This window comes from Aptenodytes forsteri, unplaced genomic scaffold, assembly GCF_000699145.1.
Source record: "Aptenodytes forsteri isolate BGI_AS27 unplaced genomic scaffold, ASM69914v1 Scaffold15, whole genome shotgun sequence".
Taxonomy (NCBI): Eukaryota; Metazoa; Chordata; class Aves; order Sphenisciformes; family Spheniscidae; genus Aptenodytes; species Aptenodytes forsteri.
In genome coordinates this window covers 12,707,188-12,731,306 of record NW_008795129.1, presented here as the reverse complement: position 1 = coordinate 12,731,306, position 24,119 = coordinate 12,707,188, and the positions used below count along the sequence as shown (strand labels likewise).

Sequence of the window (24,119 nt, the reverse complement as noted above, 5' to 3'; positions counted from 1 at the left end):
TGAACATGCAATACTGTGTCAGTCCTTGAAGCAACAACAAATCCTGTCTTTACAGATCCTTTTAGCATGCAGAGTGGGAGAATACGAGCTGATACGGTTCCAGGTTAGAGGTTTTAGAGCTGAAAGCTGTGCTGTGCACTTGGGGATGTTTGCAGGAGCATTAGAGGTAAGGAATTTTCCATCGCTCTCAGGCTGCAGAGTGGGTGCATAGCTGCTTTATGGGCACTGCTGCAGTTGGGGACTGCAGAGCCTTTTTGCTTCTCTGTGGGTGTGTGCTGGTTTCCACCCAGAACCCTGTATTTGGCGTTGTCAGAAAAGGGTGCTGGGGAGCCACTGAAGCTCAGATCCAAAAGATTCAACCCTCTGATGATTAGTGACTCTTGCCTTGCTTCCTGTTATCAGATTTACTGTCAAAAACATCTGTGGCCGCAAGAGGCTTAGTGCAAGATCTGGCTGTTCACGCAGGCAGAGCAGCTTGTGTGTTAAGCATACGAAAATATCCTGGGACGCACCTGGAGGTTTTGTCAAGGTCTTGTTTGCTGACCACTACAAACACATAATTTCTAGTGAAATAGAAAAGGTACATTAAATATTGAAGTGTGCTTAAAGCTCAGCTTTGTCTTACTGCACAGAACACTTCTGTGTTTGAAAAGGTTTCTTTGGGTAAATGAAAATTGTGATCAATATGGCAGCAGTTTCTTCTCATTTCAGATTGAAAAATTGGGTGAATTCAAAGAAACAAAACATACTGTTGCTACCCATTTTGTTTGTTTGGTACTAGGAAAACTCAATTTAAATATAGGCTGAAATACTACAATTCTGCTTTGCATAATACAGTGCATTTTTATTTGTGGTCTAGTGGTTAAAATCAAAACCCAAGAGTCAAGAGGACTGGGGTCTGTTCCTGGCTGTTTTTCAACTTGTTTTGACCGTAGACAAATCCTTTATGGTCACAGTTCAGCCGAGTCCATAAACAAATGGCAAGTCAGTGATTCAACACGTTCCTAATTGAAAACATATGAGTTGTCCCATGGGTTTCATTTGGGGTTTTTTGTGGTTACAATTAGGCACGTTTACCACTTCGTCAGTTTGTTTACAGGCACTGAGCTCCCAGGTCAGCACAGCACAAACGTGCACGACTCCATTGCCCTGCACACAGGGAGGCACATAGCAGGCATGTGTTTACGTGGGCAGAGATGAACTGAAACCAGTGCTGTATGCAACCAGGGCTTTAAACAGGATTGTCTGTTTTTCCCTTTGTGTCCGGCGAGGATGCTGTGAAGTGAAATGTCTGCAGCGGCTGTGGCAGAAGTTGAGGTAACACCTGATGGGTCTTTGGAAAGAGAAATGCAAGGCAAGGGGAGCTGGAGGTTTGTGCTTACCCCCAGCTCCTGGGATTGCCAAGCCAGCTGAGCATGTTTTTATGGAGGCTCCTGCAGTACAGGTACTTCTGCAGGGTTTCCAGTTCTCATGGAAAAGAAAATCTTCTGCTGTGTTTCCAGTGCAAAATGGCAGCACCCTGCCAGGCTGTGCAAGCCAGGAGTGAGTCTGGGCTCCCATCGGAGCTGAGCAGTCTGACTCCGCTGTCAAAACCGAAGGGAAGCTAACACCCAGGTGTGAAACTCAAACATGACATTTCAGAGTCCTTCCTGTGTAAATAATGAATTATTTTAACATAGAGAGCAGCATAGCTTGAAACGTTACCGTTTCAGTGACAGTGCCTGACAACACCTCCCCTGGCTAGAAAAGACCCCGTAACACAGAAGCTGAAGTCGTTGGTATTCTAGAGCATAAATCCTCTTCCTTTCTAATTATAGATGAAAATTGGCATTGCTCTTTAACGGGTTATGAAGATAATAGATACCCTGAAAGGAGGGTCAGCATATAGAGGTCAGATAGCATTCTTCACTACCTGGTTACTTCGGGGGATCCTTAGACATCTGGCCCTACAGCTGAGACAAACTTTCCTCAAACTATGGCAGTGTGTGAAATGCCTGCCCAACACTTACTAGTGTGTTTAATTGGTATTGTTGCTTCAGTGGGGTTTATTTTTTAATTAAGTCCAGTGTCCCAAACATCTCCAGGATTGGTCACTCACTGTTTCCCTCTAGATTCTCAGCTGGAGTTGCAGGTTGGATGATCAGAAGTCCCAGGGAATGAGTATTTGGTGCTGGCGTGAAATGGTCAGCGGTCTGGTTGGTCGTGGAGGGGTGACTGTCACAGACATCCTGGTGGTAGCTGGCACTAAATGCCCAGCTTTGGGGCTGTGTGCAGAGGAGATGTTGACAGAATGGAGAGCTCTGGGGATAGATCTATCCTATTTTGGGACACTAGTCTAGGATCTCATTTGATAGACATTGTTGAGGCAGGATACATAGATACTTGTACTGTTATAGGGGATGGGGTTCTAAAAGGGGATCTTAGTCCTCAAGGCTTTAACTAAGCACTTTTCGTCAGCACAACATTGATACAAATGTATTTCTAATACATACTTGCATTATTTATTTGTGGTGCAATTCAGAATATGGATCAACATTTAAAACGAGCAGCACTTTGATCCTGCTTTTTAAGTCAGGTTTGTGTAATTTCAGAAATGTATTTGCACAAGCTTAATTATGCATATTGTGCCTGAGACGTATATAAATCTGAATACTAGCTACCCACCTGTCCATATATGTCCCTAATTGCCTGATTTGCATGCCTTACTCACTGGGGAATAAGCAGCAACTGAAATAACCTGTTTCTAGTTATTTTACTTTCATTTCTTCAAGGCTTAACACAAAGTAATTGGGCTGCATTTCCTGTGCTTCAGAGGAAAGGCTAAACCCCTTGCATTATCTGTCCACCTTTTGGCTTATTTGTCTTTGTGTGAACCCAGATAGCAGATAAAATTTCTGAAGATTGAGTGTTTGTTAAAGCTTTTTGCAACCCTTTGGAGGAGGTCATCACCTCTAGTTTGAGAAATACTGATCTTATCTGAACACCTGCAAGTCAAAAGCCAATTAGTTTCATCTGCCAACCAAAACAGTGTGGGTAGACTAAGGTGTTTCAATTCCCAAGAGACTCTCAGTGGCCAGAGCCAAGGACGGGGAAGCCCACAGTGCGGACAGTGCTCTCAGCGCCTGCGTGGGGAAGGAGTCGAGCCGGTATGTGCCCAAAAGATCAGAGCAGGCGATGCACCAGCTGCAGAAAGCAGCTGCTCCCGTGAAGTCCCCTGCCAATATGGGGGTGTTTCTGGGGGCACCGCAAGCACCTTTCCCTGGGCAGCTCTCGGCTTCCAGCTGGGAGGGAAGGCAGGCAAGGAGCTGGCTGATGGAAGGGATGAAACTCCTTCAGGAGATGCTAGGATGTCATAGGAGAGCACACTGGCAAAAAAGAGTGACAGATGGGGAAAAACCGGAGGCAGGGGTGAATGAGATTTCAGATCATCATTTAGTAGTCCTTGCCCTGCCTCTCTCCCCAGAGGAGCTGCTCACTCTGCGGGCTTCTGTTGTTATTGCAGTAACCTCCTGAGCTCATCTTTCCCTTCCTAAACCAGGGTGCTGGCGATGAGGAGCTGCTTCCTCAAAGCTGCCTCAGTGGTGTGGGAAATCAGCGTGTTGCCACTGTTCTCGATTCAGGGCTTTTACCAGCACCAAATCCATAGCGATCGGAAATAAAATGGCTAGGCAGGACTGGCTTGCAGGTGTGCAGTTTGAGACAGCAGATGCATCTCACAAATGTGACATGGCTGAAGCAGCGCAAAAAGGGGTGGTTATTGTAACTTTAGCTCCTGCTTCTCTCCTGTGATCCACGATTAGCTTGTAAGAAGCGTCGACAAGCCCTGGAAGAAGCCATGTTACATCTTCAGTGAGAAGCTGCCCTGCCTGAATTTGAAATCTTTGTGCGTGTGGTGGAGGAACAAGGAAAGAAATGGGCAGCCCTTGAAAGGCTTTCTCCTCCCCACAGCTTAAACAGAGCCATCACATGCACTACAGCCTTCCCCAGCTATTCATTTTGAAACAAAACAGGCTTTAAACACTTATTTTCAGAGAAGCCTTCCAGGAGGTCTGCATACTTCTGTGAGTCCTTTTTGCAACATAATTCCAACTCATTCAGCTTTGTTATTTAGTGCAAATTGGATCTCAAAGTTACTCCTGATTACTCTGTGCATACCTGGAAGTTGCAGAATAGGTCTGGTGTTCTTACTGTGTGTGCTTGCAAAGCAGTGCACTGCAATATGGTGCAGCACTATGTGCAGGTTTGGTACCGGTTTATCCCGCAATGCTTTGCACGTAAAAGCCCAAGCATAAGCGTGTTAAAGTATACGATTGAATTTAGACGTGCTACGTCAGACTGATGCAGTGTGCGAGGCTCTTGCTGGGAGCGCCTTCAGATGTAGGGCAAAATTCTCTTCTCAGATTCCCAGAGTAGCTCCTGACTCAGTCTCCCGACTCTCCTGTGCTGACATGTGCAAGCATTTTGTGGTGTGAAAGAAAGTGAGTGCCCTGAAAGGAATAATCTGTCACCAACTGAGGAATGGACAATAATGGCAAAGCCCCAAAAAGAACACGAGACCCTTTCTTGAACCAGTCGCTCTGCATCTGAGAGAAATTCGAAGGGTTTGTGTCACTTGGGCAATGTGCTTGTAGCCTCTTCCTCCTAATTATCACTGAGCTAATGATCTAAGACTGCTTTGTGGATATGAGGACAGAATTTTGCCTGCAGGATGCACGATTACCAACTGTGTCTCCTCTATAAATCAGTTATAAGTGTATTTGGAATAGCTGCCAGGCCGGCTTCTGAGCTTACCAGAGGACAGAGCTCCAGCAGATACAGTCCCACATGGCACAGAGCTGTTGCAGTTTTAAAATCAGTCTGATTTTTTTCTTTAACAGGGGAGCCCAGTGTAACTCCGTCAAGACTGGAGTGACACTCTGAATCTGCATCTGCCTCATGTGAGTTAAAATCCTGGCAGCAGCATTTTGCATAAGCTGGAGCCTCTGTAGAGATTTTTTTTTTTCTTTTTTTTCTTTTTTTTCCTTTTCAGGAAGGCTATAAAATTGTTACTGTATGTGTCTTGGCAGCAAAGGTAAAAACAACCACACAAATGCATGAGAATTGCATACCTTACTGCACAACCCCTGCTCATTCCAGATCGGCTTCCCTCCTAGCACTTACTGTGTAAGGGATGCCCGCACTCATCACAGACCTGAAGGCTTGCAACGTTCACTCCCGGGGTACTGCTTTTTACCTTTCATTAGTATAATGTTAAGCCAAGTGATGGTATTAAGGGGAGGCTGAAATGCTGTCAACTGGCTTCTGTTATTTTTAAACCTTTGGTTGTTTTCTTTCCACCCTGGTTGCATAATCTACGAGTGCTGGGTGCCGATTGCCCCGCGCCGCTGAAGCATTTGCCAGTGTTGGAACACGGACTATTAAAATAACGTGGTCGTCTGGAGCCAGGGACTTGGCATGGTGGGAGAGACATGGCCGTCAAGTAGTAAGAAAGAAAAAAAGAAATCAGAATAAGTTGTAGCATGTGCTTTGTTTTACTGTCGTCCTGCGTGCGTTGGGCAAGGATGCTCTGAAAATGGGTTCGTGGCTCTGCCTCTTCACCTGTCACAGAGTTGGGGATGCTTGAAGACTGGGCCCTTCTCAGCTGGGTGAAAGAGCTGAGCATGGGAGACACTGCATGGCAAATAGCTGAATTCATGGCATCGCCATGGCACACAAATTATCTCCAGTTGTGGTCTCAGCAACCAGGTCTGAGGGAGCGGGATGTTCCAGAAAAGTTTAAAACTATTTTTTCATCATGCAGCTGCAGAAAAAGATACTGATCTGTCCTCTCTACTCTTTCCCCCCCTGGATGCCTGAAGTAAACAAGATACGAGAGAGAGAGCAACCAGCCCTGACTACGATATTGAAATACATTTTTTCATCTGGTAATACATATAACTGGGGCATCTTCCCCAAATGTGCTACCATAGTTGGAGCAGTGTTAGCCTGTTCATACTTGATCTGAAGGAGGTGGATCGTTTCTTTGCCCGGAAGCTCATGTTACTGAAACAGGCATTCGCACAGCTTACGAGAAATGTCAGTGGGTTGTGGTCGTACTGATTGATGCAGCATGTGCTGTGGTGTAGGGTGCTGTCAGGGTGGGCTTGGTGAGCTCTGTCTGTTCCCAGCTGTGTGTCTAATTAAAGGAAAGTTTATCTTGAACAGTAAGTATGATGGTAACTGGAGAACGTTTATTGTCCCTTTCCCGTTTCCAGGAGTCCAATTTCCCATGTCTCTGTTTAGTTCATGTATCAAGGAGAAGGCTCTAATTTTTCGGATATTGTGGAGTGGTAGAAAAACAGGGAAGGGACCTGAGGCATGAATGAGCTAGTACTTTAGTTTTATTCAGAGATGTCAAGGAAGCAAAATCTGGAGCTTGAGAGGTAAGGGGAATAACTGCCCCCCCAAAAGAAACATTTGGATTAATCCTGTTGCAGTACTGCCTCAACAGAGACTTGGGACGATGAAGGCTGAGGTTTATACCTGTTCTTCAGCCTTTTTCCTACTGGTGCTTCAGCTTGTTTCCTTAGACTCAGAGAGTTAAAAGCAGGTCTGTAGTGATAAATCTGAGACAGAGAGGCAAATACAAAAAGGAATAAATTGAGTGAGGGCATTTTGTGAGCAGCTGGCTGTATGTCCCACCACAGCCGTTCTCTGGTGGAGTGTTAACAAGATGCATAGGTTGTTTAACAGAAAGCCCTACAGTTTCCCTGGAAAGGTTCTGCTGGAGCTGTTTATGAACCACTTCCGCTTGTCCAGAGGAGATGCCAACGTGCTCCTTGAGATTCTTTGTGTCTAGGCAGCGTCACCATGGTTGGCAAGTTCAGAAAGAGCAGGGTTTCCTTGGAGAAATGTTTTGTTTGGGAGTGATGTTTTATGGATAAGTTGGTAACATGGTCAAATTCCCAGGAAGCTAATGAGGAGTAGTGCAGCAGCTTCATGGACAGAGTGGGGGACTGGAGGCCGCTTTGCATAACGGGGAGCTTTGCAGCGCTTTCACCATCTGAGAGTATGTGCAGGTGTATTTATTACCATTTTCCCTGGGAAGTGCCTTTACTGTCCTGCATCAGAGAAATTCCTTTTTCCAGATGATGCTCTGGTGTCACTCGCACAATGTTGTTCATCACCTAACTGCCTTTTGCTCCTTCCAACTCTAGCTCACTCCCCAGAATTGCCTTGTCAGTCACTGCTTTCTTCATCAGCTGTAGTTTTTGATTGCTTATTTCTATCTATAGCTCAATCAACCCTTCCTTTCCTAAAGGACAGAAAAGACTACGTGCATTGAATGTTGCTGATGTTTGCCATGGGTATAATAATGCTTGAAGATTTTGATAACTGTTTTATTGATTTTAGTTATCTGTTTTAAGAACATTACAGGTTTGCTTATTACATTTTTAATGGTGTTAGTTTAATGGGGAAAATTAACTCTTAGGATTCTGGTGCTTTTTAGATTATTAAGAGATATGGGAGCCCTCTGTCATGGTTGCTATGATCTGAGTCTTTTGACAGTCTCGTTTCTTCTATAGTCCTTGCCTTTTTAGTATTTTTGTAGTATTTTATGTATTTGTTTTCTCCTCTCGGATTGAGTTTCTGTATTCCACAGTATACATATGGTGGTGATTACCCGGGCAGTACAGGCAATGTGTATTAACATATATTGTGAGGCCCACAGATGTGCTAGATTTCTCTCAGGAAAAGTAATCTGTCTTCTAACAAGCTTACTGTGTAACTTGCACATTTTTGTATTTTACTCAGCTAAATTTGAAATATTCAAGTGTTTGAGACAGTTGGGCCCATAGAACCCATGGTAACCCTCATTGCAGTCAAGGGTTGTATTTGACCTTGTTACATCTTAGGACCAATTTAAGACAGCGACATGCAGTAAATGTAAACACACCGTCAGAGAAACACGGTGATTTCCATCTGTCATAGAAACACAGTGATTTCCTTTTAAATGTTAATCTAATGATCTGATTAAGCAGTAACATTTCCAGTACATGGGAAAGTCATTTGCAGGAAGAAGACAGACCTGATGGTAGGAATGACTTGGTTGAACAAGTCCATTTCTTCTGCATTGAGCTAAGGTGTGTGTCACAGATGAGCAGCTCCTCTGAAATGTGAGAACAATAAGCTTGCTTAAAGAGTAGCATTTTGATGCATGAGGGTAATAGCTAACAGATTTTTACAGTACCATATGGTATTATTAACAAACAAATCGTATGTTAACTTGACAGCTCTACCTTCAAGCTAACTTAGTCTGCAGCAAACATAAATTCCCCTGAGATGAAATCTGGAGACAATACTAATCTTTGGGATTGTATCCAGAGCAGTAACAGTAGCACAGCAGTGATGAATTTCAGGCTTTCTAACCATGAATACATGTGTTCCCAAAATTTATTGGTTTCTTCATCAGCTTTGCGAAAACTCAGCAAACCAAAACCCGATCCGAGCAGGTGGAACAGGGAGAGTTCATGCATCTGCCTAACAGGGCTGCAGGGGGAGGAGCTGCAGTTTGAAATACATTTTTCCTGATGCAGAGAGCTGTGATAGACTGATGGATATTTCATCTGGTGCATTCTGCTGCTGAAACCTGAACTGCGGCTCTGCTCGGCTGCAGTCCTGGAGCATGAGCTAATTCCACCATGGCTCTGGGCTGGGGGACCCGAGGCAGCGAAGGGCAGGAGCGAAGAAGAGAATATGTGGTGTGGAGGAGGGAGGAGGGTGAATGGGTACATTACTTTTAACTGCCTTCTTGTTTAACCCCCTAGCTGTTTTCAAATTTTCTAACTGAAATCTCATCTTGGTACAGTGTATAAATCCCCTGAATACGAATCTCTTGGATTTGACCTGACCGTAGAAAGATTAGTTTCCATTGGATACCCTCATGAGCTGCTCAATTTTGTGTATGATCCTGCATTCCCTACCAGGTAAATGACTAACAGATACCGACCCAGCCTGCTCGAGGCCTTGAATATTTGTTCTGTAAAGTTCATAGGCAACACGTAAGGCCAGGTTTTCAGAGTTGTGCCTCTGAAGCCTGTGGTTGACCACAGATCATGGGGAAGGGAGAAGACTGCTCCAGTATGCGGAGGGCCTTTGCACACAGGAATCCATGCATGCAAAGAGGGAATGTGCAAGAAAAGAGGCCTGCTGAAAACTTGGTCCAAAAATAACTTTTCAAAGCAATGACAGCAGAGACACAATTGGGTTGGGAGTTAAATCAAAATCAAGGGGATAAGGAGCCATTACTGTCCATGAGGCTGCTAGAATGTCTCGGAACAATTTTCTTTAATGATTTTAATTAATAATGTCCTGCTGCATGAGACATCCTGAAAATTAAGCTGACTGTAAACAACAATAAAAGTGGGATCAATCCAATTCACTTGTCTAGATGAATCAAACACCGAAAGCAAAGTTAATGGTGCAAAGTTACTAAATTCATACATTTTGTCTTTTGGTAGCAGAGATAAAAAGGACATTGCTTGCTTTAAACAAGGCTTTTGATCTAACTTTGCGCCTTTAAGTTATTTCCACCTGTGCCTTTGCTGGATTTTGCTTTTTTGACTCCTTTGGAGCTTCTTTACAAAAGACTGGACTAGAGGGTCTGTCTGTTGGCTTGTTGTTCCAGTTTTCAGTCTGGCAGCCTCCTTCCTTCCCTCCTCTCAGCATGTTTTACACCGAGACTGTTGCTGGGTGTGCCCATGCCCGTAACGAGGCAGTAGCCCTTCACAAACCTGTGATGAAGACTCCATTAAATCCACTGCCTTCATCCCAGGGAGGGGACAGAAGGGACGTCTCTGTGGGAAGGCTGCGTTCTCCAGATGCAAGCTACTAGATAAGTGAGACAGAGTTTTGCTGGAGTTGGAACCAGGACTGTCCAAAGCATTTTGTGCGATAGTTAACATGCCCCATCTGGCTCTGTCTGTGACAGAGCGATGAAAAAGAGGGGAGGAATTCCTCTATCACACCTCGCTCTTCCTTGCAGCCCAGCAGGGCTGTCAGGGAACCACAAAAGCAGGTGTCAGATTTGTGACCCTGTGGAACAGGCCCACGTCTTCCCTGGTATGTGCATAGCTAAGCCTCTGCCGGGTTAAACGGTTCCGTTTTCAAGTCTATGGAGAGCAGATCAGCTGTACCTTTCACCTGGCAATGCAGGGCTCTTATTGCTCACCTGCAGCCAGGTAAAAGGGACAGTAGGGACCCCATCTGCATAATAACAACAGTTCTGTTCTGATGCCCCATGCCAAGTGAGCAAGCTGTTCTAGAGCTGATTTGGAAAGAAGTGCTATTGAAATGGTCACCGCTTAATACACTCGTTTCTTAATATCTTCAATCGCTTTCTTAACAGAGGCCTGGTGTTTGATACCCACTATGGAAACCTGTTGAAAGTTGATGCCTATGGGAACCTCCTAGTGTGTGCACATGGCTTTAATTTCCTCAGAGGGTGAGTGCTGACTCTTGGCTGTTCTTTTTGACTTAATACGCTCTTTTGTGTCACTGATCCTCAGGGCACCCATTGTATAAGGAGTCGCAGGGACTCCACTAACAGCAGATGCTGTATTGCTGTTCCTACAGCTCCAGGATTGACTGGGGATACATTGAGGGTCCCAGACACAGCAACAGCCCAGGGTGTTTATAGAGGAAAGGTCCGTGCCGGTACAGGCACATCTGTAGTGTGCTGGGAATAGAAGAAAGTGTGCTGTGGGAAGGGGTTGATGGGATAATCCAGGGGCTGTTCACCTGTCCTGGCACGGTTTAACATCAGTAGCTTGTCAGTTAAGACAAAGCCATTGTGTGAGGGCTGCTGGGAGCAGAGAGGACCTGTGCCCCATGAGACTGTTAACTCCACAGCCATTGCTAAGGAAGTTCGAGGGCCTGAGCTGGCTTGTGGAAGGAACAAGCTTGCTCTACCCCTTTGTGTTTCTGACCTTTGAGGGTGTCAGGAGTGAGGCACTGTGTGCCATTTCCTGCAGCCTTTCCTGGCTGCTTGTGTTTCTCTTGCCCCAGAGAAGGTGCTTTAGGAAGCAGAGGGGACTGCAGTGCTGCGTGCCTGATGTGTCCCAGCAAATCCCCCCTCATACCCCTGCTGTGAGGGTGGATGGATGGAAGGCAAGCGCAGGCCAGCTCAGGGCCCCCGAGGTGACAAGCCTTGTCATTGCAGGCCTGTAAGTCCTTGCATCAGGAAGCCAAAATTTAGAAAAAGCCCTTATATATGCACTCAAGTTCCTCTTTGAGTCAGAGGTGATCTTCAGAAGCTCCAGAAATGAAGGAAACCAGAATAATTAAATGACTTTAGTCATCGCCACCCTGCTGATTAATTGCAGAGGGCCCCAGGCAAGCCTCCCGCAGCACAGCCATGCACTCCCCTGCTGAAAGCTGCTCGGGGGAGTGTAAAGCAATACTTGGAAAGTGGGGGAAAGTGTAAGATAAGCAAACAATGAAAGTGCAGATGATTTAAGGCATTCTCATAGCCAACAGCATGGGGTTTAAGGTCGAGCTGTGGACTCTCGACCACTCTGTTTCCCTGTGTGGGCTCTGTTCAGTTTGCTGACTCAGCCCGGCTCTGCCAGAGCCAGCACGATGAAGGGAATGCCGATGGATGCAGTTTTGCTCTTGCACCGCTAGCGCATGTGGGAAAGCTGGGTGTTGATTAAAGCACAACAGACTCTAGGTAATGGACCCCACTACAACTATATTTTGCAGGTCAGCACATTTTATCCTCATTATTTTTTATGGTTTCATTCTTCTCCATCTTATCTATTCTCAGGCCTGAAACACGGGATCAATATCCAAATAAATTTATTCAGAGGGATGACACAGATAGGTTTTACATTCTGAACACGTTATTCAATCTACCAGGTGAGTCTCATGTGAGCCAACACAGGCCTGTTTCTGTGCCTTTGAAGCCAGTAAAGCTTTGCTAATGTCATACTGTACTTATCTGTTTGTTTGGGTTTTTTTACATGAACTTTCTTCTTTTGGGCACAGGGCCTAAAGTTAGCTGGCTGTGTTATGTTATCCTTGTTTTAAAATCTTGCTTTGTTTCTTTGCAGAGACCTACCTATTGGCTTGCCTAGTGGATTTCTTCACTAACTGTGACCGGTACACTAGGTATGTATTCCCTCTGGTTCAAGGTGCTGATGGTAGAGTAAGATTGTTATTCTAAAGAGCAATACAGCACAGATGGAGCTGTTCTTAATATCAGTGGAGGCCCCTCAAGTGGCTTTGGTGGGGAAAAGTTCAGGCCTCTTACTCTTCTGATGTTAAGAGAATTTAGTGGTGACGAGATGATCTGTGTATACAGCAGAGACTGGTTATGAGGGTTTCCTTCACAGGGTATATCGGTATCACCGTACTGACTGACACTGGTATTTGGGCCAGCTTCTAAGACCACACACTTATTACAGGGTGATTACAGGCACCAGACAGCTCATTTTGCACCAGTGTCCATTGGAGCCATGTTTGAACTGGTAACTGAAAGGCTAAATTTCCTCAGCCGGTTACCACAAGTCCCTCATGTCATAATCGAGGACTTTGTTCACTTAAAGGTGAAACGCTCAGGCACAGTGTGGTGTAAAAGGCTGTTTGTGCAGCATGAGTGTTTACCTAGCTTTCAAATAGGTATAAGCATAAAAACAAGCTGTGGTTTGAACTGGCAAATGTGAATGCTGCTGTGTTGCTGACTCATGTGATGGGTCATCTTTGCATATCATGTGAGTGGAAGGCAAAGGTTTAATGGGATTTTACCTGGGAGCAGAGGAACTGTTTATGCCGACAATCCATCAGGTGAAGCATCCTTTCTCAGGACAGGTGTGATGATTGCTGCCATAATAAATACAGCTCTGGTTAATCCTCCTTGATTTCTTCTGATTCAAACTCTCATGGGTGTCTCAAAGATACCTCCACAGTATCTTGTAGAGGAAATTTCTCATGTTAACTCTTAACTGTTCAACACAGAAATAGTTCCTCCTCTCAGCAGCATTACATTTAGTTGATTTCCATGGCACCCCCTTCTTCAGTGTTGGAAAGAGGGAGAAAGAGCAGCACTCTGCTTACTTTCTCAGTACCATTCATCTTCTGTAAAATGCTGCAAACTGCAAAGTCCCAGTCTTTTTTCCTTCTTGTAATACTGTGGGGGAGAAATAAGAGTGGCAGTCACAGAAAGCTGGAGTACTGCTATGGAGGCACAGGCCTGTAGTTAGGAACTCACATCCTAAAATTTTAAACAAACGTTCTTGGGTAACACACAGATCCTGTTAAACTCTGGTTGTAGCCTTCTTTCAAGTCTGAGCCGCGGTAAAGTAGTAAATAAGAAACCATTATAGTAAGATGAAAACAAACTCCAAACAACATTTTGAACTGTCTCTCTCATTGACGTGTTTCTTACCTGCTGCGATTGGCCACTACAGTCTCTCTTCTTTCTCCTCACAGCTGTGAAACGGGGTTTAAAGATGGAGACCTCTTCATGTCCTTCAGGAGCATGTTCCAGGATGTCAGAGATGCTGTTGACTGGGTTCATTACAAGGTGATTGCAAGAATTCCTTGGGACGTCTGTAGTTGTAACTGAGTTAGAGGGACTGGTTTGTAACCCATGAGTTAAGATGTGTTATTCCACTTTTGGGCAAGACCCCTGCTTTGCCGCCTAGTGAGCAAATAATAAATTGCAGTTGTATGTGAGTAAGTCAAGACCTCGACTGCCCTCCTAGTACTGGAACATATCTGTCTTGGCTTCCTATTCCTTTTTATTGTGCCCAGATTCCATTTCTGTACTGTAATTCATGGGTTTTAGAATGTGGTGCCATGAGGGTATTTGCACTTACAGTCCACAACTAGTACATTGTCCTAATTATTAAAATGGCATTTTACTGTAAATGGTTTACATTGGTACTATCTTATGTTGTCTGAAAAGTACCTGCATTAAACAGAGAAATACATCAGCTCTTCTCTATTTAGAGAGGAGAGGCAGTTCATCTTTTTCACACACTTGTGTACAAATTTAGAATACAATTTTGTGAGCATCAACATCTGGTTAAAGACCTGATTTTCTTGTTCTTCCTCATTCAAGAGGTCTGTTGGGGTGGGATGGAGAACCATCACAGGAGAACTCTGCTCACAGAGTTCTGTGGTGGTGCTTGTAGTGGTCCTTTTAGCCATGCAGAAGTCAGGAATCTATTTTTCTTTCCTTATGCAGTGTTGTGTGATACATGTTGGAGTTGGCCTTTGAGTAAAGCATTATGGTCAGTGTTGGAGACAGGTCGTTGACTGTCTTGTTTGGTATGGCAAATCTATTTTTTGTTTGTTTCTATTGTATTCCCTTCTGAAAGGGTTAAAATGCTGTTGAAGTGGATTATTTACCATGGTGAGGGAATCGATGGATCACAGAGTTTGTGATGGTCCCTGCTACTCAAAGCCTCTCATCTCTAGAGTCACTGGTTCAGATTCGCCCTGGTTTGTACTTTCACAGCATTTTAAAGTGTGAAAGTTGGCATTACTTTGATGTCTCTTACATCATAAGTTTCCATTACCTCACTGGGTTCTGTTGTTTCTATTTCAGGGATCGCTCAAGGAAAAGACCCTTGAGAATCTGGAAAAGTATGTGGTGAAAGATGTAAGTGTGAAGTTACTTTACTTGTGCTACGTGACAATCTGTACTGAGTAAGCAGGCAAGAAATAAACATGCTGATTTGCTTTACTAAATCACAAAACAGATAACGCTGTGATTTCTATTGTAATAACCGAAGACAAAGTGGAAAGTTCGGACGCAGCCTTTATTCTGAGCCAGTGATCCACGTGATTTCGTATTCACGTGCATGTTTTTTACGTAAAATATAAAAGCTAGAGGAAATGTTATCACGGGACACAGGTGAATGCGCTGGCAAGGCTTGTGTTGTTTCTTTTGGTGTTGAAAGCAACTGTGTTCCCTGCCCACGTTTTCTCTGTCCAAGCAGACCTCTTTTTAAAAAGTAACAGATGAGCATCTTTTTAGACAGAAGTATTCCTTAGCCATCCAACAAAAATGTTACACGTGTTTAACCATGAGGGACTGAGGGAAAGATCCCGAAAGACTCACCAATGACCCATCTCTTGATAGCCCCAAAATGTGTTCAGCACATCTAATTGAGCAAGCTCCAGTGGTTCCCATACTTTTGCCCTCTGCAGTGTGCAAGGCCCCTCTGGACCACTTACAGTGTAATTATTCTTTAGTTTAGGTGAGCTCTGTGGTAGAGTATCACTTTAAAGCAGTTAACCTTGTTTGTAGTTACATGCCTGCAAAATTCTTAGGAAACCGTTCTGTGAGGTAATCAGCTACTCTGGCAATGGACTGAGATTTATGATTCAATAAAAATAGCCCCAGGAATAAATTCTCCCTAATTTGAGGTTGGAATTATAATGCGCTCCAACTTGTGGCTCGTGTGAGCTCAGATTTCACCTGCCTCTGGGCCCATTTCGGGAATGGACTTGGAGCTGGAGGAGCTGCTCTAGCGTGCCTGGCATGGAGCAGGTCAGTGGGAGCAGCACAGGGTGCCTGCCAAAGGCACCGCAGCCCTGCTGAGCCCTTCCCCCTCGCCTTCCTCCCCTGGCCTGTGCTCTGGAGAGGTGTTACGTGGACGGACCAGCAGCTTTCCTGGCTCTGGCCAGTGCAAAACACGTGAGTTTGCTTGCTCGATGGTTTGGTTTGCTTTGTTTTGTCTGGTGGGATCATAGTTGAGAGTGTTTTGCCCATGATGAATGTCTGTAACTTTTGTGTGTGACTTGTCCCTTGGCTTTCAGGGGAAGCTGCCACTGCTGCTCAGCCGCATGAATGAAGTTGGGAAGGTGTTTCTCGTCACAAACAGCGACTATAAATACACAGACGTAAGTGCTGCTTGAATTGTTGTGTTGGTATATAATGGAATAAGCAAAAGCCGGCCATTCATTTGTATGGATTTTGGTAGGACATCTTCTGGTGGAGAATCGGGTGTTTTCTAAGCTAGGGGTAGGATGGTTTAGTGGTGAATGCAGATCAGGTCTTGAGTCAGCTTTTGTAGTTCTGGTTCTGCTACTGACCTAGTATGGGCCTGGCTTAAGTCCCTCTGTGCCTCACTCAGTTCCTCGGTAATTAAAAGGCTGAAAGAGAAAGCGATACTCATTTTAGATTTCAGCATCCTTTAAAATGCAGAACTTCCCTTTCAAGTGAGATAGTCTGAGAACAGACAGGTCACCAAAGCCATGGTCCTGGAGAGGTTTAAGAGCCAGAAAGGGCTGTGTGCTGTGCTGTAGGAATAAACGAGGTTACTTCAACTCCAGGTAAATGTCAGGGTGTTGCGACACTGCTAATCCAAAGATTTATATGCCATTTTAAAGCATTGCAAGATATACCTGAAGCAGTGTGCAGATTTCTGAGGCAAATGTGTTCTTTGATTATAAAAATTGCTGATTTAATTCCTGTCACTTTAAATTCCATCCATTCATTTTGTCTCCAAATCTTATGCTGACTTTTGTGTAAATCCTGAAAATAAAGTTCTGTAACCTGAAAAGATAAAAGCAGAAAAGTATGCTTTTATAAACGACACAAATGTATGTTTAAAAATGCATCTTTGAATACTTTCTTTCTGTCTTTCAGAAAATCATGACTTACTTGTTTGACTTTCCACATGGACCAAAGGTATGTGATTGCTAGACTGCAGTTCCAATAGAAACTGATGTGCCTAATTATCTGTGTAGCTGGAAAGCATTTTAATCCTGCTTCATTGGCTGCATGGGATTAGTTGCTTTAATCTGGTTAAAATACACTTGCTGTTTTGTATCCTATTTGAATGGGATCAAAGCAAATACAGTATAACAAAGAGAAAAGAGGCATCATCTGGTCTCAAACAATAATCTATGTTAATGATAACATTATTTTAGTGATAACACATTTTAACTGTGGCATTTTGCAGCCAGGTTTCTTAGAAATCTTGCACAATGTTTTAGATGTTGTTAAAAAAAACCTTGATGGAAAGGAAAGAGTTTTATAAAACAGCAGAAACACTTATGGCTGATTGTGCCTTGACTATGGTAACTCCAAAAGTTTTAGTCATGCTTTTTCTGGTTTTCTGAGGTCAAAACTCAGCCCTGCAACTTTTGGAGAGGGGCTTATGAGCTGAATTTATACTGCTTTCTCAATCTCCCAGTGGGAGACTCTGTCACCTTCAAAAGATGTGTTTTCATACTGTGCTCTAAAGGTAGAAGGCGGCCAAGGGAGAAATTTTCAGAACATGGAAAATCACCACAACTGATAGCTCAAAAACCTCCTTGCTGTGGCCTTGATCTCGGAAAGAGCGGAAGCATGGAGCAGAAAGGGCACGTGAATGCCCAGTGTCCTTCAGGCAGGGCTTTGATTCAGTCGTGCTCTGTGGAATGGAGTCCAGGCATTTTCCCACTCTTGGCAAATGTACCAGCGTGGCTTTGTAAGGCTGAAGCCGTGAAGTTGCATGTGTCTGGATCTACGCAGGATGTCACCTTCAGAAACAGTGGCAGCGGTGTCATTTACAGCATCTCCTTACACGACAGCTGTGCTGTGATACGGATCTTCAGTGCAGTTCTCCTATCTCGCACCACGTCCTCAGTCCTCGCTTGCTAGGCTGGGTTGGGATGGCCTTGCCGCAAAAGGGGAGTGCTTTAGGAGACGGTGCTGGCAACCCAGCATCGTATTACAAGAGGCACGAGCTAGAGGATTTTGATGGATCAGCAAGTTATGGCTATGGACAATGACACTCTGGTTAAACTCCCTGTGGTTGATTGTGTTGTGCCTGATTCTAGGGTTGGTTTATGTTGCAGCCTGGGAGTGCCCATCGGCCATGGCAGTCCTACTTCGACCTGATCCTGGTGGATGCGCGAAAACCCCTCTTCTTTGGGGAGGGCACTGTGCTGCGGCAGGTGGACACGGTGAGTGGCGTATGGAGGGTGCCTCTCCAGCTGGAAGGTTCGTGCGCCTCCTGTGTGGCATCTCTTAGTGGCAACAGGCAACACTGTTTAGACAGGACCTGCCTTAGATATGGTGGGCTGGCTTCTCCTCTTAGTGATTCCTGAGTAACCCCATCACCTGGAGCACAGCAGAGCTTGAGGCTTTGCTGGCTTCCCTAACGTACCACAGGTGGCAATAGGAAAAGAATGTGGAAAGTCACTTCTAGGCTGCCTGGGAGTGAGAAAGAGACAAAAAGTGAAGTATCAGTAGGACAGAAAAGATCCAGACCATCAGCTGTTCTGTACTAAAGCGATGTCTCCTTCCTCAGGTGACCGGGAAGCTGAAGATTGGTACCTACACTGGCCCACTGCAGCATGGCATCGTGTACTCGGGAGGTGAGGCAAGAACCCTTCTTGTCCTGTGGAGTGGCTCTGACGTGCCCTCGTGGCCTTCAGCCTCTCCGGCTGTGAGAGGACTTGTGCCAGGCACTAGGCAAGGTTGTGTTTCCCAAAGCGCATTGTACTGTGCCCTCTGCACACTGCACCAGAAGCTCTCCACCATCACTGCTGCCCAATGCAGGGAAGAAATGGACCCGTTCCTCCTCAAACGCCCTTTTCTTCCTTGCCAGGGAGGGTTTGGGGTGGAGGGTGGAGGGGGAGATGCAGCTGGCCCAATGCAACGTTCCCAGCTGTACTTACGGTGCTGCCACCAGTGTGACCATGCTTGGAGGGTCCTCTGAGCCAGGGAAGGGCAGCGAGTGGATATACAGGGCTGTCTGTGACACCCAGGGCTCCATTACTCTCACAAGGGGTGGGAGGCAGCATGGCCCCTCTGCTGCTGCCATTCATGTGGGGGAGGGTGTGGGCAAAACTGCCCCTGGGTGAACTCCCAGGTGGGTGGGCAATGCCCAGAGCTGCCATGGCCAAGCAGGGGTGCTACGTTTAGCAGTGGAGGTTTCTGGCAGGAAAATGCACCTGCTCTGTCCCTAAGCCTGGCCCTCTGAAATGAGCCACACATTTCCTTTTGGTTCCCATTTCTGAGCCATGCCATTCTTCTCTCAGGCTCTTCGGACACAGTCTGCGACCTGCTGGGGGCCAAAGGGAAAGATATCTTGTACATCGGAGACCATATCTTTGGAGACATCCTCAAATCCAAGAAGCGCCAGGGCTGGAGGACCTTCCTGGTGATCCCCGAGCTGGCGCAGGAGCTGCACGTCTGGACAGACAAAAGCGGTCAGCAGCCGGGCAAACCCCAGGCCAGGCTTTGCTCTTGCCTGCCTGGTGCTGCACCCCTGAGATCACCAGGGCATAGGGGTGCAGGGGAGAGATCACCGTGGCTTGCCGCTTCTCCTTTCAGCCCTTTTTCCCTGGGTCTGGGTGTGGGTGGCAGGAGCTGGGGCAGCTCTCCGTGGGCTGGCCTCGGGGTCCCAGGCCTTTCCTGTGCTCTTTCCCAGGCCTCTTGCATGTGATCAGCCCAGCGCTGACTTGGCCGCGGGAGAAGCTGCAGCTGGGTGGGGCTGTGTTGTTCCTCATCCATAACCCTGCCCCAAAAACTCCTCTCTCTCTGCCCGTATGGAGCCGTGGCTTCTCTGGTAGAAAGTATCTGACAAGACACCTGGGTTATTCTCCCTGTAATGCCTGAGCCATGACTGCTCTCCCATCTGCAGGGAGTCCCTGCTCACCAGCCGCTTCCTCCTCCTTCCTCCCGCTCCCTCTGCTGCTCTGCTGCCAAAGTGCTGTGTGTTTCCCATCCTCCAGTGCTACTGCTTTTCTCCCAGGTTTGCCCTTTGGTGTGTAAATAGGTCTGGGGGTTATGCACATTGCCCCATGGCTGGTTGGAAGGTTTTGGTGAGGGCTGTGAAGGTTCAGCCTCAGAAACAAAAGGGGCAACCAGAAACCAAGCCCAAAGCTCTGCCAGTGGCACAGAGCGCAACTGAACCCTCTCTCTGCACAGTGGCCGTGAGATGCCATGCTCCTTGATGCAGTGCCCCTCCACCGCCATGCAAGGGGAGCGGACAGGATGGTGGGTTTGCTTTCAGCCCTTTTCATTTCAACAGTTTAAACTTAACCTTTTTCCCCTTTCTTTTCTGGATTTTCCAGCCCTTTTTGAAGAGCTGCAGAGTCTGGACATTTTCTTGGCCGAGCTATACAAGTGAGTGTTCAAACAGTGACAACTTTCCTGCTGCCTCTCCCAGCCTAGTGACAGCTAACGAGCGGCTCTGATGAAACCTTGGGGTTGAGTTAGCGGCAGTGCTGCCGGAGCTTTGACTCAGGCCTGGGCTCTGCCCACGAGACCAACCTTCCCCTCCAGACCAGCCTCCCTCCCCCGAGCCCCCATCCCACAGCATCTGGTTCTGAAAGGCTTTTCACACCATGTATTTACCTTCTCGCCTGTAACTAGGCATCTGGACAGTAGCAGCAATGAACGCCCTGACATCAGCTCCATCCAGAGGCGCATTAAGGTACCAATCATCAAAATCCCTTTTCATCCTTTTGGATCCCAGAGGGCTTGACAACCCCACCCCACTGCTCAGCCCTGAAATGCTTTGCTCTGCCTTTGGGTGGGCACGGCAGGCTTGGCAAAGCCGTTCTGTCTTTGTGGACGCGAACGGAGGAGCTTCTCAGCTCACTGGTGTCACTGGCGCTCCTGAAAGGCAGCCTGGTCTGGAATAGGGTCTCCTTCCTCATGCACACAGCAGCATTGACTGATGGTGCTCACTGCTGCAGAACGGGGCGCTGGTACACACAAGCTTGGAGGGGCTGTAGCCTCTGGTTCAGCCAGCCCTGGGGTGCCAGCCTGGGGCAAGTGCTGGCCCTGAGCCCACTGCTGCCTTCCCCTCTGTTAGCTGGGACTTGGCTGTGCTCTGATGCCACAGGATACAAGCACAGAAAGCCTTGCTGGAGATCCTCGCAGATCTCAGGTAGCCCCCAGCCCTCAGTGTGCTCTACTTCAGTGTTGTCGTGGCTCCACGCTGCTGCCTGCCCGGCCCAGGATCTAACCTGCCCTTTGCTTGTAGAAAGTGACCCACGACATGGACATGTGCTATGGGATGATGGGGAGCCTCTTCCGCAGCGGCTCTCGGCAGACCCTGTTTGCCAGCCAGGTGATGCGCTACGCTGATCTCTATGCAGCCTCCTTCATAAACCTCCTCTACTACCCCTTCAGCTACCTCTTCAGAGCCGCCCACGTCCTGGTGAGTTGCAGACCCCGGGGAGGTGGGCAGGGGTCCCAAAGGTGCCCACGCTTGTGTTCGTTAACACTTCCACAAGCCGCAAGCACCAGGAAAGGCGCCTTGGAGGGTTGGGTGGCATTTGATGCACCGTGGGCCAAAGGGTCACGTTTTGGGGTTTGCTCTCCATCTGTCTCGGGGAGATACCCTGGGACTGGGTCACCCCTTGCCATCTCCTCTCTCTCTTACATGTGTAGATGCCACACGAGTCCACGGTAGAGCACACGCACGTCGACATCAATGAGAAGGAGTCGCCGATGGCCACGCGCAATCGCACCTCAGTGGATTTTAAAGATTCTGACTACAAGCGGCATCAACTGACCCGTTCCATCAGTGAGATCAAACCGCCCAACCTCTTCCCCCAGGCACCTCAGGAAATCACACATTGCCACGATGAAGATGACGATGAGGAAGAGGAAGAGGAGGAAGAAGAGGAGGAAGAGGAAGAGGAATAAGAAGGAAAAAGCGAAGCATCTCTGAAGACAAACTGTGACTCTAGCAGTGATCAGGAGCGGATTCCTTTGTTGGGGCCCTTGAGGTGATGGGTTGGGGGTGTGTGATTCTTGCAAAGGCACATTTTGAAAGTGTCCGGAAACTTTTAACAAATTAACACTAATTAGGAGGAGACCCTTGTTTTCAGTTTTGCAGACGGTTCAAAAAGCTGATGGATTCTGCCTGGGTGGTGCATTCAGATTGGACTGCCCGCCTGTGCTGTCATGCTGCTCCCATTACATTTAGGGATGCTGCATGTTTCTCCCTGTCCCATGATGCGTTTCATTTGATTTTCATTTGAACGGTGTCCTGTGAACGGTTTTTACCATTTGTTACATTCGCTGTGGAGAAGGAAGGGATGTGCTGTGCCCTGCAGGAGACAAAATGATCCAAATCCTCCTTGCCCGTTGGGTCGCTGCCCTTAACCCTCTGCTTCTGGGTTACAAACTCCCCCCTCCCCGTGTTAGCCAGGGTGTTGCTGTGGCTTCCAGCACTCAGTTTACCCTCTGCTTGCCGTGAGTTTCTCTGTGTTAAGTGGTTTGATTCCTCCTGCCGTCACAGATGGCGGTGGGATTCCAGCTCTTGCATATCTGCAGCTGTACACGTTTTGGCTTGTAGACGCTTGTTATCCTCTCCCAGTGTTTCAAAGCTCTCTTCCATCACTGACATGCGATGCATGATTTCCAACGCATTTCTCAAACAGCTGAGCCGCACACTGTGTTCTCAACTCCTGTAGTTTCAGCAGTAAATATTAACCCAGGAGCTTGAAGCTACTGCTTTAGCATTACGTTAGTCGGTTTGTTTTCCTACTGCCTATTACTGAGCTTTCTGTCTGCTCAGCTTTAAGAAAGTGAGGCATCCCAAAGACAAACCCAGCCACCATCTAGAGTGAAGGGGCCTGTTATTCCAGGGCGCCGTGGGCCACGCGTGTCTGCCCTAAACTAGGAAACAGCACGTGCCACAGGGCCAGCCCTGTGGTGGGAGCCGGGAAACTCCAGTCCAGCTGGCAGCTGCCCTTGTCTTTGGCCTGGCACGGAGCAAGCGGAGCCTCACTGCAGGTTGCAGTGGACAAGGCTGCGTCCCTGGCCAAGGAGGGTGATGGCTGCAGGCTGCCGTGCGGGGACCAGGCATGCCCCACAGGGATGGGCAAGCGGTCCTTGTGCCTGAAAGCCAGCCCAGGGAAGGCACGGGGCCGGCGCGCAGCTGGGCAGCAGTGCCCTGCAGTTTTCCTCCATGTCATGGGTGCAGCCTCCCTTACTCCAGCCTGTGCCGTTCGCTGTGAAGGGATTACAACGAGGGCCCTCTTGTAACCAATTCGACTGTTGTTTCAGTACCATAAACTCATTTAATCTTTTTTTTTTTTTTTTTGCATTTTAAAGTACCTTAGGAGAAAATAAAAAAAGAAAAACCACACCACCAACATCTGAGCAGGAAACGCTGCTGCTGTAGTGGCAGTTGTTCAAGTCAATAAATGATGATGTTTCTAAGAAATGCCTGGTGCTTTGTGGCGCGTTGCTGAGATGATGAGGGCTGTGCTGGAGGTGGCAGGGGGAGCCAGGACTGGTCTGGGGGGGGGCCCAGCGGGACGGGTAGCTGAGGAAGAGGGAAAGCATCTCTGGGAATTGGTTCTGTGAAGCATTGCCAAGCAGCGGCTGTGGATCTGGATTTAAGGGCTTGTCTGGTCCCCGGGGGCCAGGAAGCGACAGGGTGGCACGAGGTTATCCCCATCGGCTTCAGCCAGGAGGCACAGAGAGATGGAGAAACATTCTGGCCTGGATTCAGAGAGAGAGGAGGGGCTTTTCCATGGTGGAAAGGGCAACACTCTCACCCTGCCACTACCTCCAACATTGCCCCTTTCCAGGGCCGCTCCCCACCACGCATGACCTGTGCCTAGGGTGGCACTGGCAGCACAGCATGGCCCGCACTCACCAGGAGCTGCAAACCTGGTTAAACAGAGAAAAACACCTGGGGAAGGACAGTGCTGCCACAGCGATGGCACGGGCTGGCCTAGCCAAAGGCTGCATGTACCCTGCGCCCGGCCGAGACAGGGACAGCGCTGGGGACAGCGCACTGCTGTGCTCAGCCCTTGCCTATAAACAAACCCCTCGTATCAACCAAGCCAGACCAGATGAGGCCCTGCCATCAGAGCTACCACAGAAGGATATTCAGTACCCAGGGCCCAAAGTGCCAAACAGAAAATCAACGCTAAATGGCTGCAGATGGTGGCCAACAATCAACAGCCAACACTTCAAGGATTGCTAAAAGCCCCAAACCCAGCACTGAGTCCCTGACCCCTTGATTTTGGGTCTGGAGAGCAGCTAAGATGTACCCACAGCGAGGCTGGCTGCAGGAAGGGTTTGAGGGAGCTGTTCCCGAGCCCTTTCACTAAAGGCCATGCTGGGCTTTGCTATGTTTAAACCTCATTTCTCCAAG

At 47.3% G+C, this 24,119-nt stretch overlaps 1 protein-coding gene across 1 annotated transcript in view; it reads left to right on the top strand.

Annotated features, from left to right (window-relative positions):
* Window positions 1–23,039, top strand: part of NT5C2 (5'-nucleotidase, cytosolic II) — a 42,180-nt gene extending 19,141 nt beyond the window's left edge. The window contains exons 3-17 of the mRNA XM_009277835.2: window positions 8,849–8,966; window positions 10,388–10,483; window positions 11,807–11,898; window positions 12,093–12,150; window positions 13,471–13,564; window positions 14,594–14,647; window positions 15,811–15,894; window positions 16,643–16,684; window positions 17,839–17,946; window positions 18,294–18,360; window positions 19,027–19,197; window positions 20,065–20,116; window positions 20,366–20,426; window positions 20,982–21,158; window positions 21,392–23,039. Of these exons, the coding sequence (XP_009276110.1) occupies window positions 8,849–8,966; window positions 10,388–10,483; window positions 11,807–11,898; window positions 12,093–12,150; window positions 13,471–13,564; window positions 14,594–14,647; window positions 15,811–15,894; window positions 16,643–16,684; window positions 17,839–17,946; window positions 18,294–18,360; window positions 19,027–19,197; window positions 20,065–20,116; window positions 20,366–20,426; window positions 20,982–21,158; window positions 21,392–21,649 (1,532 nt within the window). The 3' untranslated portion in view covers window positions 21,650–23,039. The remainder of the gene's footprint in view (window positions 1–8,848; window positions 8,967–10,387; window positions 10,484–11,806; window positions 11,899–12,092; window positions 12,151–13,470; window positions 13,565–14,593; window positions 14,648–15,810; window positions 15,895–16,642; window positions 16,685–17,838; window positions 17,947–18,293; window positions 18,361–19,026; window positions 19,198–20,064; window positions 20,117–20,365; window positions 20,427–20,981; window positions 21,159–21,391) is intronic.
* The last annotated feature ends 1,080 nt before the right edge of the window (window positions 23,040–24,119 follow it).